General features: G+C 41.2%; 1 protein-coding gene across 3 annotated transcripts in view; it reads left to right on the top strand.

Moving 5' to 3' along the window:
- The first annotated feature begins 3,238 nt into the window (after window positions 1-3,238).
- Window positions 3,239-16,072, top strand: part of lcmt2 (leucine carboxyl methyltransferase 2) — a 28,066-nt gene continuing 15,232 nt past the window's right edge. For all 3 annotated transcript variants that reach the window (XM_060929359.1, XM_060929358.1, XM_060929360.1), the window contains exons 1-6: window positions 3,239-3,461; window positions 7,052-7,176; window positions 7,254-7,335; window positions 7,440-7,617; window positions 9,764-9,920; window positions 12,591-12,780. In XM_060929359.1, coding sequence (XP_060785342.1) covers window positions 3,414-3,461; window positions 7,052-7,176; window positions 7,254-7,335; window positions 7,440-7,617; window positions 9,764-9,920; window positions 12,591-12,780 — 780 coding nt within the window. In that variant the 5' untranslated portion in view covers window positions 3,239-3,413. The remainder of the gene's footprint in view (window positions 3,462-7,051; window positions 7,177-7,253; window positions 7,336-7,439; window positions 7,618-9,763; window positions 9,921-12,590; window positions 12,781-16,072) is intronic.

Below are 16,072 nucleotides of genomic sequence, written 5' to 3'. Positions count from 1 at the left end.
GGAAATGACGCAGCGGATGTTGTTTCACACTCGATACGCGTCAAGACTTTAAAACGAAACACGATAAAGTATTCATTATTGCGTTTAAAATATTTATTGGACAAGAAATGAAATTGCACACGCATATTAGAACCGACTGTTTTAATGAGATAATATATTTAAACACATTTAAAAACGACAGCTTCTTTTTTCCGTTCCTGACAAGCCCCGCCTCCTCGTTCTTACACTCACACTCTGATTGGAAGGCTTTTCATTAGTATGAACTACACCAGCCAATCCTAAGACAGGAGGCGGTTGTTTGGAAGCAGGGTGTCCAACTGAGCTCTCTGTAAAATCTGGAGAGCCAGCTGGCCGCCATCTTACCACTCTCATCGCGTGTCTTTGGTTTATGTTTTAAAGCATTGTATCCGACCAAACTTGCCCCAAGAAGAGTATCTTCTGACTTTTTTTCCTTTCATTACCTCCTCTTATTTTCTCACCTTTACCCCCATTCCTTACATATCTTTATAACACTCACCTTCACTGTTATTGTTTTTTTTTCCTTTTCCAGTTTAGTCTCTGATTATTTTTTTTGAACGGCTCTTTTACGACTATAATTATTTCAACGGAGATTATTTTAGTTTTTGTTTTATACAGTATATCTTTCTCTTTCATATATTTCTTCTATTTCTTCATTAATTTGTTTAAATTATTATACCAACACAAAGGCTGTACAATACTTCCTTTCTATTTCGGACAGTTGTTGAAACAGGATTATTTTTCTCATGTTATTTGCCATTTTCATTTCATTCTCACCGTTATGTCTTAACAGTCGGCTATTTATTGGTCATATTGGTTGCAAGCTGCATGAATATTGTGACAGTGAATTATGTGACCAATAAATACTGTTAAGACATGACTATGAGAATTAAGTGAAAATGGCAAATAACATGAGAAAAAAAATCCTGTTTCAACAACTGTCCTAAACAGAAAGGAAGTATTGTACAACCTTTGTGTGGGTATAATGATAGATAGATAGATAGATAGATAGATAGATAGATAGATAGATAGATAGATAGATAGATAGATAGATAGATAGATAGATAGATGGGCGGCATGGTGATGTAGCGGTTAGCACTGTCACCTCACAGCAAGAAGGTCCTGGGTTCGAGCCCCGTGGCCGGCGAGGGCCTTTCTGTGTGGAGTTTGCATGTTCTCCCCGTGTCCGTGTGGGTTTCCTCCGGGTGCTCTGGTTTCCCCCACAGTCCAAAGACATGCAGGTTAGGTTAACTGGTGACTCTAAATTGACCGTAGGTGTGAATGTGAGTGTGAATGGTTGTCTGTGTCTATGTGTCAGCCCTGTGATGACCTGGCGACTTGTCCAGGGTGTACCCCGCCTTTCGCCCGTAGTCAGCTGGGATAGGCTCCAGCTTGCCTGCGACCCTGTAGAACAGGATAAAGCGGCTAGAGATAATGAGATGAGATGAGATGAATCTCTAAAGTAGTAAAAGAGCCGTTCAAAAAAATGATCAAACTGGAAAAGGAAAAAACAGTAACAGTGAAGCGGAGCGCTATGAAGATATGTAAGGAATGTGGATAAGTTGAGAGAATAAGAGGAGGTATTGAAAGGGGGGAAAGGCAGGAGATACACTACCGTTCAAAAGTTCGGGGTCACTTTGAAATGTCCGTATTTTGAAAGAAAAGCACTGTTCTTGTCAATGAAGATCACTTTAAACTAATCAGAAATCCACTCTATACATTGCTAATGTGCTAAATGACTATTCTAGCTGCAAATGTCTGGTTTTTGGTGCAATATCTCCATAGGTGTATAGAGGCCCATTTCCAGCAACTCTCACTCCAGTGTTCTAATGGTACAATGTGTTTGCTCATTGCCTCAGAAGGCTAATGGATGATTAGAAAACCCTTGTACAATCATGTTAGCACAGCTGAAAACAGTTTAGGCAAGGCAAGGCAAGTTTATTTATATAGCACATTTCATACACAATGGCAGTTCAATGTGCTTTACAGAAGCAAAAACAAAAACAGTCAACAATAGAGAAATAAAATTACATGAAATAATTTTATTTTTAATCTAAAACAATTAATTAAAAGAATTAAAAGAATTAAAAGAAAATAATAAGAATTAAACAATAGTAGAAATAAAATAATAAAATGCCAAAAAGAAAAAAAGGAGAAAAAGAAAAAGAAACCAGCGGAATAAAATAGAATAAAATTAAAGTAAATTTAAAACATGCAGAGAAAGTAAAGATTATAAAAAATGTAAAAATATTAATTATTTAACAGAAAGCATCTGAAAACAGCTTGGTCTTTAACCTAGATTTGAAGCTGCCAACAGCAGGAGCATTTTTAATGTCCTCTGGCAGTTGGTTCCATAGCTGTACTGCATAGTAGCTAAAAGCTGCTTCACCACACTTTGTTTTAACAACTGGTCTCATCTCATCTCATCTCATTATCTCTAGCCGCTTTATCCTTCTACAGGGTCGCAGGCAAGCTGGAGCCCATCCCAGCCGACTACGGGCGAAAGGCGGGGTACACCCTGGACAAGTCGCCAGGTCATCACAGGGCTGACACACAGACACAGACAACCATTCACACTCACATTCACACCTACGGTCAATTTAGAGTCACCAGTTAACCTAACCTGCATGTCTTTGGACTGTGGGGGAAACCGGAGCACCCGGAGGAAACCCACGCGGACACGGGGAGAACATGCAAACTCCGCACAGAAAGGCCCTCGCCGGCCATGGGGCTCGAACCCAGGACCTTCTTGCTGTGAGGCGACAGCGCTAACCACTACACCACCGTGCCGCCCCACAACTGGTTTTAATAGTAAATTTTTCTGTTTCGATCTGGTAGATCTGATTGGGTTAGGCCGCTGCAACATATCAGAGAGGTAATAGCTCTTTAGAGAAGCTATAAAACTGACCTTCCTTTGAGCAGATTGAGTTTCTGGAGCATCACATTTGTGGGGTCGATTAAATGCTCAAAATGGCCAGAAAAAAATATATTTTCGATTCATTTGACAACTTATGGTGGTAAATCAAAGTGTGACTTTTCATGGAAAACACAAAATTGTCTGGGTGACCCCAAACTTTTGAACGGTAGTGTACTTTTCTCGGGGCAAATTTGATCGGATACGACACTTGAACACACAAACCACGCGATGGGAGTGGTAAGATGGCGGCCGGATGGTTTCACTCTAACGAGCCAATGAGCGCTCCAGATTTTATACAGAACTCAGTGGTCCGACCACGTGCCGGGAGGAAGTTACTACTGTCATTAATAACACTGTGGATCACTAGAGCTTTGTGTTAACATCACTTTTCTCAACAGGTTCAGTTCCCAGTTCTTTATTGTGTGTAGGTTTGAATTTGGTCTCGTGGTGAATAGATAATAATAGATAATGAGCCATCATGCCTGTGATCAACAGGAAGCAGCAGCAGCAGGGGAAGGATGTAGCGGTGAGCATGTGTTATAGTGTGTCTGTCTCTCAAATACACACGTGTCTGATACATTTAATACACTTTTGATAAGCATGGAGTTGTCAGGAGAGCTCAGTGGTGGTTCTGAAGGGCCTGAGTCCAGATCAGTCCAATGATTTACCCAGGGAGTATTTCTCACTGCATGTCCACATGGTTAAGGAGTTCCTCAAAATGTTCCTCTTCTTCTATCACTCTACAATGTCCTCAGCAGTGGTCAGCACTCACCTGGTGCATGCTCTTGTCTCTTCCTGAATACTTGTGTGTTATGCGTTTTGATAAATTAGATCTTTCTCACAGTACACTGGTGTTCCATTCCTCCCAGCAGAATGGAAATGGTCTTATCAGACATTTTCACTGTAAACAAATTAATAGGTAGGCGGCACGGTGGTGTAGTGGTTAGCGCTGTCGCCTCACAGCAAGAAGGTCCTGGGTTCGAGCCCCGGGGCCGGCGAGGGCCTTTCTGTGCGGAGTTTGCATGTTCTCCCCGTGTCCGCGTGGGTTTCCTCCGGGTGCTCCGGTTTCCCCCACAGTCCAAAGACATGCAGGTTAGGTTAACTGGTGACTCTAAATTGACCGTAGGTGTGAATGTGAGTGTGAATGGTTGTCTGTGTCTATGTGTCAGCCCTGTGATGACCTGGCGACTTGTCCAGGGTGTACCCCGCCTTTCGCCTGTAGTCAGCTGGGATAGGCTCCAGCTTGCCTGCGACCCTGTAGAACAGGATAAAGCGGCTAGAGATGAATGAGATGAGATGAGACAAATTAATAGTGGTTCTGGGTTTGAGTGTGGAATTTGCAGTCCAAAGACATGCATCCATCCATCCAGTATCTACAGCTGCTTATCCTGTTCTACAGGGTCGCAGGCAAGCTGGAGCCTATCCCAGCTGACTACGGGTGAAAGGCGGGGTACACCCTGGACAAGTCGCCAGGTCATCACAGGGCTGACACATAGACACAGACAAACATTCACACTCACATCTACGGTCAATTTAGAGCCACCAATTAGCCTAACCTGCATGTCTTTGGACTGTGGGGGAAACCGGAGCACCCGGAGGAAACCCACACAGAAAGGCCCTCGCCGGGCTCTGGGCTCGAACCCAGGACCTTCTTGCTGTGAGGCAACAGTGCTAACCACTACACCACTGTGCCGCCCCTGTGTTAATTAGTGGCTCTAAATTGACTGTAGGTGTGAATGTGAGTGTGAATGGTTTTGTCTCTATGTGTCAGCCCTGTGATGACTTGGCGACTTGTCCAGGGTGTACCCCGCCTCTCGCCCATAGTCAGCTGGGATAGGCTCCAGCTTGCCTGCGACCCTGAACAGGATAAGCGGTTATGATGGATGGAAGTTTGTTTTAGGATTAGTCAGGACACAATTGGGTTTCTCTGTGTAAAGTATCGTGACTGTGTGTTTAGCTGCTAATGAGCAGGGTGATGGGGGTGGACGGAGGGGGCTGAAAACCAAAGCTGTTCTGATATAAAACGCCGTATACAACTGCCATAATAAAATGATAACATTTAAACATACAGTAGTAGACAAAGAAAAAAATACTAATGAAAAACTGCAAGATCCTAAAACCCTGAGTGTGTGCTTTCATATGAGCAATTAAACTCTACTGTGGGGGATGACATTGCAAATAAATTCAATGCTGAACATGGGCACCATAAAACAGGTGTAAATTCCATGTTTTGGCCTCTGGTAAGAAGAGTTAAATCGTTTCAGAGAAAAAAATTCAGGCTACTTTTTAACCCTGCCTCACCACAGGTTTATCAGTCAGCAACATTGTACATTTTGACGTTCAATATATTTTGTTTACATTATTATTATTATTTCTAAACGGGAATACTGTAAGTGATGTAATCACAGAACCTGATATGAAGTTTGAATCGCTTAAAATGTCCTCAGTGGAATTATATGGGTGAGTCCAGACGCATTCCATTCCAGTTATTTAGTAGATGCTCTTATCCAGAGTGATGTACAACATACCCAGAGCAGTCAGGGTTAGGTGCCTTTGTTCAAGTGCACTTCAGCCATTGCTGCTGGTCCAGGGAATCGAACCGGTGACCTTTTGATCCTAAAACTGCGTCTCTGACTGTGAGGCCATGGCGTCCCCATTCGTGCTTTTATCTTTTTATTTATTTCACCATCCTGAAGAAAATCTTTCAAGGATCGTCAAAGTTCTTTTCAAGATCTTCAAGGATCTTCTAAATTCTTGACAAGATCTTCAAGGATCTTTCATATTCTTGACAAGATCTACAAGAATCTTAAAAAAACAAAAACTGTATTCAGTTCCAAACAAAAAAATTCTTTATTGATGCTATCATAACATATACACTGACATTTCCAGTAGAGGAAGTCAATTGGTTGACCAAGAGATCCTTTGAAGATCTCTGAAACCTTGAAAGTCATGAAACATTCTTTCAAAGATCCTTTTAAGATGTTGGCGATTCAGGATTCCTTCGTATATCCTTATCCAATTCTTATGAATTATAATTATGTAAGTTTAAATCTATTTCCATCCTTGACAATTCCATTGAATTGGGATCATTAAAAAAAATTGAAGATCCTCATGAGATCCTCAAGGATCTTAAAGGATCATCACAAACATCTCGTAAAGACCTTGACAAGGGTCCTTACAAGATCCTGATTAAATCCTTGAGGATTCCAGTTAAGATCTTTATGAGATCCTGAAAAGGATCCTTGTTAAATTTTTGAGGATCTTGGAGAAACTTTGCGAAGATCTTGTGAAGATTTTGACAAAGATCCTACAAAGATCCTGATCACATCCTCAAAGATCTTAACAAGATCCTTAGAAGGCTCCTTCTAAGATCTTTGAAAGATCCTTGTTGAATCCTTGAGGATATTAAAGGATCTTTGCAAAGATCTTTGCGGGGGATCATTATGAGGATCTTTGTAGGATCCTTAAAAGATCTTTGTCAAATCCTTGAGGATCTTTACAAATGATTTTGCACATGAAGCTCTTTGAAGATCTTTCGAAGATCTTTTAAGGATCCTATGAATATCCTTTTCTTTAAGGATCTTTGGCAGATATTTGACAATCCACATGGATCCTTAAAGATCCTGTGAGGATTTTCACCAGGCTAACCCAGCCTTGATAGACATAAAATCTTCTTCTTTAGTGTTCTGTATGATGGCAGGTCCGCTCTGACGGCTGCAGCCAATCAAAGTTTCTAGGGAAGAGTGACAGTAGTGGTTCCACATAGATTCCCCCCGCCCAGTATTAGCTAGCTAGCTAGCTTGTATGATGTTTACTACTGCTATCTAGTTAGGATTGGTTGGGGGAAATTCTTTTAGTGTGAGGTAGCTAATTTTATTCGGGAACGTTCTCTTAGCATGACGTAGAACATTCTCTAATGTTAGCCGGCTAGTTTTATCTGGAGATATTCCCATAATGCGACGTATCTAGATTTATCTGTGAATATTCTCGAATGTTAGCCAGCTAGTTTTGTTGGGGGATATTGTTGAATGTTAACTACTTCAGAAGAATAGAGCGCCATCTCCTGTTTTCTAGTGAACAGTTTTGTCATCAATACTGTATGTCCTTCCCTGTCAGGTCCAGGGCACGAATGACAGCAGTGTTGTCAGTAAGGTGTCGGCAGCAGCTCAAGGCTACTTCCATGATGACTTCCTCAGACGTTTTGTGGGCAAAGTGTCACGAAGAGCTCCTCTCATCAACTGGTAGAACCTATGAACATGGTGTTGCACTGTAGAATGATTTGAATTGGAGAGTGAATGTGTGTGTGTTTTCTTTCCAGGGGTTATTATGTTCGCTGGAAAGCTGTCGATTACTGTGTGAAACAGTTTCTGTGTGTTACTGATGCCTGTGATAGGAGACAGGTAGGACCGAATCCTCACAACCCTCTGATTTCCATCGTGTAGTACATGAACATGACAGGAATTCATTCCCTTTATCTCACATATTTCAATCTGCCTGTCTGTAGATCCTGTCTTTGGGTGCCGGCTTCGACTCCCTTTACTTCCGGCTTCACTCAGAAGGAGCGCTGGAGCGAGTTTGCATATTTGAAGTCGACTTCCCTGATGTTGCCAGACGCAAGGCGTCCTTAATCAGCAGCAATCATATTCTGAGTGATGCTCTTCCAGATTGTGGAATCTTAGCTGGTATGAACGATGTGTTTTATTTTTCATGAGCAGGTTTTGGGAGAAATTAGTTATTTATGTCATTTTATGGACATTATATCAGTATACAGTGGTGCTTGGAAGTTTATGAACCCTTTAGAATTTTCTATATTTCTGCATAAATATGACCTAAAACATCATCAGATTTTCACACAAGTCCTAAAAGTAGATAAAGAGAACCCAGTTAAACAAATGAGACAAAAATATTATACTTGTTCATTTATTTATTGAGGAAAATGATCCAATCTTACATATCTATGAGTGGCAAAAGTTTGTGAACCTTTTGGATTAGGAGTTAATTTGAAGGTGAAATTAGAGTCAGGTGTTTTCAATCAATGGGACGACAATCAGGTGTGAGTGGGCACCCTGTTTTATTTAAAGAACAGGGATCTATCAAAGTCTGGTCTTTACAACATGTTTGTGGAAGTGTATCATGGCACGAACAAAGGAGATTTCTGAGGACCTCAGAAAAAGCGTTGTTGATGCTCATCAGGCTGGAAAAGGTTACAAAACATCTCTAAAGAGTTTGGACTCCACCAATCCACAGTCAGACAGATTGTGTACAAATGGAGGAAATTTAAAACCATTGTTACCCTCCCCAGGAGTGGTCGACCAACAAAGATCACTCCAAGAGCAAGGTGTGTAATAGTCGGCGAGGTCACAAAGGACCCCAGGGTAACTTCTAAGCAACTGAAGGCCTCTCTCACATTGGCTAATGTTCATGAGTCCACCATCAGGAGAACACTGAACAACAATGGTGTGCATGGCAGGGTTGCAAGGAGAAAGCCACTGCTCTCCAAAAAGAACATTGCTGCTCGTCTGCAGTTTGCTAAAGATCACATGGACAAGCCAGAAGGCTATTGGAAAAATGTTTTGTGGACAGATGAGACCAAAATAGAACTTTTGGTTTAAATGAGAAGCGTTATGTTTGGAGAAAGGAAAACCCTGCATTCCAGCATAAGAACCTTATCCCATCTGTGAAACATGGTGGTGGTAGTATTATGGTTTGGGCCTGTTTTGCTGCATCTGGGCCAGGACGGTTTGCCATCATTGATGGAACAATGAATTCTGAATTATACCAGCAAATTCTAAAGGAAAATGTCAGGACATCTGTCCATGAACTGAATCTCAAGAGAAGGTGGGTCATGCAGCAAGACAATGACCCTAAGCACACAAGTCGTTCTACCAAAGAATGGTTAAAGAAGAATAAAGTTAATGTTTTGGAATGTCCAAGTCAAAGTTCTGACCTTAATCCAATGGAAATGTTATGGAAGGACCTGAAGCGAGCAGTTCATGTGAGGAAACCCACCAACATCCCAGAGTTGAAGCTGTTCTGTACGGAGGAATGGGCTAAAATTCCTCCAAGCCAGTGTGCAGGACTGATCAACAGTTACTGGAAACATTTAGTTGCAGTTATTGCTGCACAAGGGGGTCACACCAGATACTGAAAGCAAAGGTTCACATACTTTTGCCACTCACAGATATGTAATATTGGATCATTTTTCTCAATAAATAAATGACCAAGTATAATATTTTTGTCTCATTTGTTTAACTGGGTTCTCTTTATCTACTTTTAGGACTTGTGTAAAAATCTGATGTTGTTTTTGGTCATATTTATGCAAAAATATAGAAAATTCTAAAGGGTTCACAAACTTTCAAGGACCACTGTATATAGGGCAAGGGATATAGATGACTGTCTTCTTGTTTACCATATTTCCACATTTTAAGGCCTTTTACATTTGCTTGTAGGTATATCTATCTGAAAAAGTCATTTGATAAGTAGCATTTGTTTGTGAAATCACTATCACATTGATAGAGCTAGTTTCTGATAGCACAGCTATATAATTTTCAGTGTTATGATGGAGGTAAATTGCAATGTAACATTTTGAAGTGTAAAATCTCAAATAAATTCATGAATGACAATCATTCGAACTAAGCTATCTAGTGCAAATTTTATATCCCTTTGGTTTTTGCGCCAAAGAAAGGAAAACATGCCTCTGTTCTATAATAAAAAATCTGATATTGTAAAGAAATATTCCAAGAAAATACACTGCACATGGATATGTCAAGAAGAAATGATCCATCTGAATCTAATCCGTATACTCTTCTGTGCTGGACCCGTGTTCAGGCCCTGTGTACTTGAACAGTGCTCGCTATAAGCTGCTGGGTGTGGATGTGAGGAATGAGACCGAGATGGAGGAGGTTCTAGGTGCAGCCGGGCTGCAGTGGAACTCCCCAACACTGATCCTCTCAGAGGTGGTGCTCACGTACATGGAAACATGCTGGTGAGTATACAGTAGGGCCTCCGATTTTCCGCGGACGGAAATCGCGGAAATTGGGGTTAGAAACGGAATTAGTGCTCAGAAACGGAATCTATAGAGCCCCTCTGGTGACATGGGTGAAAAAAAAAATTCCGTGGCCACGAGTTAATAACGCGTGGGAACGAGATCCTATTCCATGGCCATGACTTGTTTAACGCGTGGGAACGAGATCCTATTCTGTGGCCACGACTTGCTTAATGCGTGGGAACGAGATTATTGGGTGGCCACGAATTAATCATGCGTGGCCACAAGATGATTCAAGTTCCAGCCTGATGGGATGATGTCCAGTTTTTGAGCGGCCGTCAATTGTGCAATAAATGCAGGATTTATCCTGTATGATGAAATCTATAACTTCCCCGAGGTCAGCATATTGTCTACGTTTGAGCCCGTGCTTTTTGAGCAGCTGAATTAAGTGTCTCTTGCTCAGAATTACTCCATGTCTAACTGCAAGTGATTTAAGGATATCATTATAATAGATTAAAATAAAACGAAATCAGATCAAACTTGTCCATATTTGCGGCTGAAGCTACTGATGCCAGAAAGTCAACGGTCTCGGTGATGAAATGACTAACACTTCTCGTGGCCACGCGTTATTAATTCGTGGCCACCTAATAACCATCTCGTTCCCACGCATTAAACAAGTTGTGGCCACGGAATAGGATCTCATTCCCATGAGTTATTAACGCGTGGCCACGGAATATTTTCAAGCACAAAGGAACTCCTAATGCTGTATTATAATGGTGATCTTGAAGGCAGATTTTGAACAGTCGGATTTCCATTAGTAATTTGCACCAAGGCTTTTCAGTTTAACATTATATAATAGCAACTGATTATTTTCATGATTTAATGGTTTATGTTCTTAAATAAGAAGTTATGTTCCGAAGAATGATTTTCTATATAAAGAGTTTGAAGACTTGTGCATTATTAAATGAATAATTTACGGGCAAAATGTAAATTAAACTAATAATCGAGTTAACTGTTAAATAATTTGAATCATTTAAAGTATATATTAAATGGACACTGTCACACACTTTGTGTTAGACCTGTTGGTCGTTGCAATGAAAACACTGTAAGCATAACAACGAATAAAAGTTTGAAAAACATGGATAAAAATGATAACTGAGATTGTTTTATTTAAATGTACATGTATAAAGAGTAAGGATAACCATGAAAGTATTAATATACAATATAAAGTTTTAAAGAAAATAGCAGGAGCCAGCCAACAATCAAGTTAACAGCACTAATTAACGACAGTCTTAAATAATTGAAAGAAACACATTTTCAGTGAAGTGAAATTTAGTGTTGATTCTAAGGTGCATTAAGATATTAGACTGTGTACAGAAAGTTTAAAGCTTTATATGAAGTTGTACAGGGGCGGCGTAGTGGTTAGCGCTGTCACCTCACAGCAAGAAGGTCCTGGGTTCGAGCCCCGGGGCCGGCGAGGGCCTTTCTGTGCGGAGTTTGCATGTTCTCCCCGTGTCCGCGTGGGTTTCCTCCGGGTGCTCCGGTTTCCCCCACAGTCCAAAGATATGCAGGTTAGGTTAACTGGTGACTCTAAATTGACCGTAGGTGTGAATGTGAGTGTGAATGGTTGTCTGTGTCTATGTGTCAGCCCTGTGATGACCTGGCGACTTGTCCAGGGTGTACCCCGCCTTTCACCCATAGTCAGCTGGGATAGGCTCCAGCTTGCCTGCGACCCTGTAGAAGGATAAAGCGGCTACAGATAATGAGATGAGATGAAGTTGTACTACAGCAGGCCAGTAAAGCAGGATTACAAGGACAACAAACATGCAGATGCCTCCCAACACCAGTTCCCTGAAACATAAAATTTCATGCATTTATTACATGTACTTAAGAATTCTGATTCTGAATTATGTATTTTATATGTTGAAAATCTAAAAATGCCAATTTAGTTGTCATTTGAGCATATAACTGAAACAAATTGTCTGAAATGGAATTGAAACGGAATTAGCCATTCTCTGAAACGGAATTTAATGTTTTTTGAAACGGAAAATAGGAGGCTCTAATACACTACCGTTCAAAAGTTTGGGGTCACTTTGAAATGTCCTTATTTTTGAAAGAAAAGCACTGTTCTTTTCAATGAAGATCACTTTAAACTAATCAGAAATGCACTCTATACATTGCTAATGTGGTAAATGACTATTCTAGCTGCAAATGTCTGGTTTTTGGTGCAATATCTCCATAGGTATATAGAGGCCCATTTCCAGCAACTCTCACTCCAGTGTTCTAATGGTACAATGTGTTTGCTCATTGCCTCAGAAGGCTAATGGATGATTAGAAAACCCTTGTACAATCATGTTAGCACAGCTGAAAACAGTTGAGCTCTTTAGAGAAGCTATAAAACTGACCTTCCTTTGAGCAGATTGAGTTTCTGGAGCATCACATTTGTGGGGTCGATTAAATGCTCAAAATGGCCAGAAAAATATCTTGACTATATTTTCTATTCATTTTACAACTTATGGTGGTAAATCAAAGTGTGACTTTTCATGGAAAACACAAAATTGTCTGGGTGACCCCAAACTTTTGAACGGTAGTGTACAGCTGCTGGCATCTGCTTATTCCCTGACTATAAACTTTGTGGTAGTGATTCCTAAGCCCTGATTTGTACCCCAGGTCAGATGCTGTGATCGGCTGGGCAGCCAGGATCCTCCCCCAGGCTTTGTTTGTGATGTATGAACAGATCCGCCCAGACGATCCCTTTGGCACGGTTATGCAGAACCACTTCCTGAAGCTCAACTCCAAAATCCATGCCCTGTGCCAGTACCCAGATACAGCAGCACAGACTGAGAGATTCTTACAGAAGGTATGTTTGCTCAGCAGACTCTGAGAGGTTAGAGAGTTCTAGCCTGACCGAGCCCTTAATGCTCAGCACGACTGGGTGTGACTGGAACTGGAATATAATTCTAATAGATTCAGGACAGTTAATGACTGGAAAAGGCCGATACAGCAGGAGCTCCGATGAAACCTGTGGTGTTTTCTTGGAGATCATTTACATAGAGGATATTATACATTTGTGCGAAGATATGAAGTTTCTCTTTGAGTGGGGAATATATTTAATGCTCTTTATATTGTATGGACACATCGACAAAAAAATACGCAAGTTAATCAAAAGAATTTTAATTCTGAACCGGTTCGCCATTTTGACAACGCACATCTAGTCAACAGGAAAACACCGGGAGTGACGTCATCAGAGTGAAATATCAGGATTTATTATACATACAGGACAGTTTTTTCCATGGAATAAAAACATGTATTCTATTCCCTTCTAATGGGTTTATTGATGGCGTGCAATATTATCATATCGCTTATCCTCCATGTATTACGCCACTCTCCCCAATGGAGAATGAGCATGCAATAACGTTATAATATTGCACGTTGTCAAGACAACACAACGTCACACGTGAAGATCCATTGACAAAACTTTTCTGCTGCGCATGCGCACAATCATTTCTTTGTCAGCCGGGAAAGAGAGAAGACGGTGAATTCAGTGCTAGGATTAAGCACTAAATAAATAAACTGAAACTAAAGGTGCGCTGAACATCCGAAAGGATACCAAAACTTCAATATATTCTTCATGCATATTTGCAAGAGAAAAACATACCAACGGACATCGAAAAACTGGAAAAGAGACACATGGGAGATGTAAAAGTTCGAGTGACTGTGACAATTTGTACACAAACACGGCCATGAGGTTTTTTCTTACGAGCGCTCGTGTGCGTGTGTGTGTGTGTGTGTGTGTGTGTGTGTGTGAGAGATTTATAAAACAACTTGTCCAGGGTGTACCCCGCCTCTCGCCCATAGTCAGCTGGGATAGGCTCCAGCTTGCCTGCAACCCTGTAGAACAGGATAAGCGGCTACAGATAATGGATGAAATAAACAGGATTAAAAAATGTTCAGGTGGTATGTACTCAAGTACATTATTCATTATATATGTTATGTGGGTGGTTGACATATTTGGCCAAAAAAAAAAAGTTTTTTTTAAAAAATCTCAAATTTAAGTCATGGAATTCATTGGATTATATTCTACCAACTCTTACATTTCCAAATATATATGTGGTCTTGCAGATTTGGCCTGAAATTTACATTTATTCACTAGTTTACGGACTTGGTGATTAAACTTGTCATATGGTGTGACGTGAGCGTTATTATGCATTAAATTAAAAAAGGGTATAATGTGATATTGTAAGTCAATTTATCCTGATTCTTTGTCATTACTATATAAAAGTACATCATTTCTTATGTGCAAATATGTTACATTTTGATTGTTTTACTTTATCAACACTCATAGAAAGACGATTACTCGTAATGTTTCAATATACTTCAAATTAATTTGGGTATACCTTGTTATAAAAGTACCAAAATGCTTGTAATCTTTGCTGGCACTATTCCCCATCTGTCACACTGATGAGTTTATGATTAATAACCAAAAAGCCAAAGCCTTTTTTTTTTTTTCAAAATTCTGAACATCACCCCAAATGACATGGTGTCACGCCATATGCATTTTCTTTGCATTCAAGAGTGATTGAGTGAGTGTGTGTGCGTGTGCCTACTCGTGCAAGCGTGTGTATGTTTATCTGTAGAACTTTCTTTGAGCCGAGTTTTTCCAAGTATAATGTGCTTTTCAACTTGGTCTCAACATAACTGCACATTGTACAACTGGCAGAGGCTATTTGATGCAGCCCCCTGCATCACTATCAATAAGTTGCTCGTCTCTTCCTCAGGACCTCCTCTCTCCTTACAGAATCTGCATTAGTCTCTCCCTGTATTTCCTTGTTCTTTCTTTACTCGCCATCTCTCGCCGTCTACTGAAATCTGCCTCAGACTGAAAATAAATAAATAAAGGGAAACATTTAAGTGGCAAAATACTGGAGTTTACCATGTATTCAGCTTCAAAATGGGATCTTATGGAAGTAGAGATTCACCAAATTGAGTTGGTGTATAAATATTAAATTTGTGAATAATATAGTATCAAAATGGGCGGCACGGTGGTGTAGTGGTTAGCAATGTCGCCTCACAGCAAGAAGGTCCGGGTTCGAGCCCCATGGCCGATGCGGGCCTTTCTGTGTGGAGTTTGCATGTTCTCCCCATGTCCGCGTGGGTTTCCTCCGGGTGCTCCGGTTTCCCCCACAGTCCAAAGACATGCAGGTTAGGTTAACTGGTGACTCTAAGGCCAAGTTTACATTAGACCGTATCTGTCTTGTTTTCTTCGCGGATGCACTGTCCGTTTACATTAAAATGCCGGGAAACGGGAATCCGCCAGGGTCCACGTATTCAATCCAGATCATGTCTGGTCCGGTGCTGTGTAAACATTGAGAATACGCGGATACGCTGTGCTGAGCTCTAGCTGGCGTCGTCATTGGACAACGTCACTGTGACATCCACCTTCCTGATTCGCTGGCGTTGGTCATGTGACGCGACTGCTGAAAAACGGCGCGGACTTCTGCCTTGTATCACCTTTCATTACAGAGTATAAAAGTATGAAAATACTGCAAATACTGATGCAAATACTGCCCATTGTGTAGTTATGATTGTCTTTAGGCTTGCCATCCTTCCACTTGCAAGTGGTAAGTGACGCGCATGCCTGATATGCACTGGGATCACACACACAGCGGCTCAGTCCTGAATCACTGCTCGTGCACTTCACTCGCGCGCTCTGTGAGCTGCGCAGGGCCGGAGTGCGCACCCTCCAGAGGGCACTCGCTGTTCAGGGCGGAGTGATTTGGAGCGCAGGATGCCTGCGGAGCCGAGCGTATCCGCGTATTGGCGTTGCTGTGTGCACGCGAATCGTGTATTGGCGTTGCTTTGTGCACACTAATCGTTTTAAAAACGTTAATCTGATGATCCGCTGATACGGTCTAATGTAAACCCCACCTTAATTGACCGTAGGTGTGAATGTGAGTGTGAATGGTTGTCTGTGTCTATGTGTCAGCCCTGTGATGACCTGGCGACTTGTCCAGGGTGTACCCCACCTTTCGCCCGTAGTCAGCTGGGATAGGCTCCAGCTTGCCTGCGACCCTGTAGAACAGGATAAAGCGGCTAGAGATAATGAGATGAGAGTATCAAAATGTGTTAAAAGGACAAAATATTCAATAAAC

The sequence above is a fragment of the Neoarius graeffei genome, chromosome 9, assembly GCF_027579695.1.
Source record: "Neoarius graeffei isolate fNeoGra1 chromosome 9, fNeoGra1.pri, whole genome shotgun sequence".
NCBI classification, from domain to species: domain Eukaryota; kingdom Metazoa; phylum Chordata; class Actinopteri; order Siluriformes; family Ariidae; genus Neoarius; species Neoarius graeffei.
The sequence above is the reverse complement of the archived record's forward strand: the minus strand, read 5'-3'. Positions and strand labels throughout refer to the sequence as shown.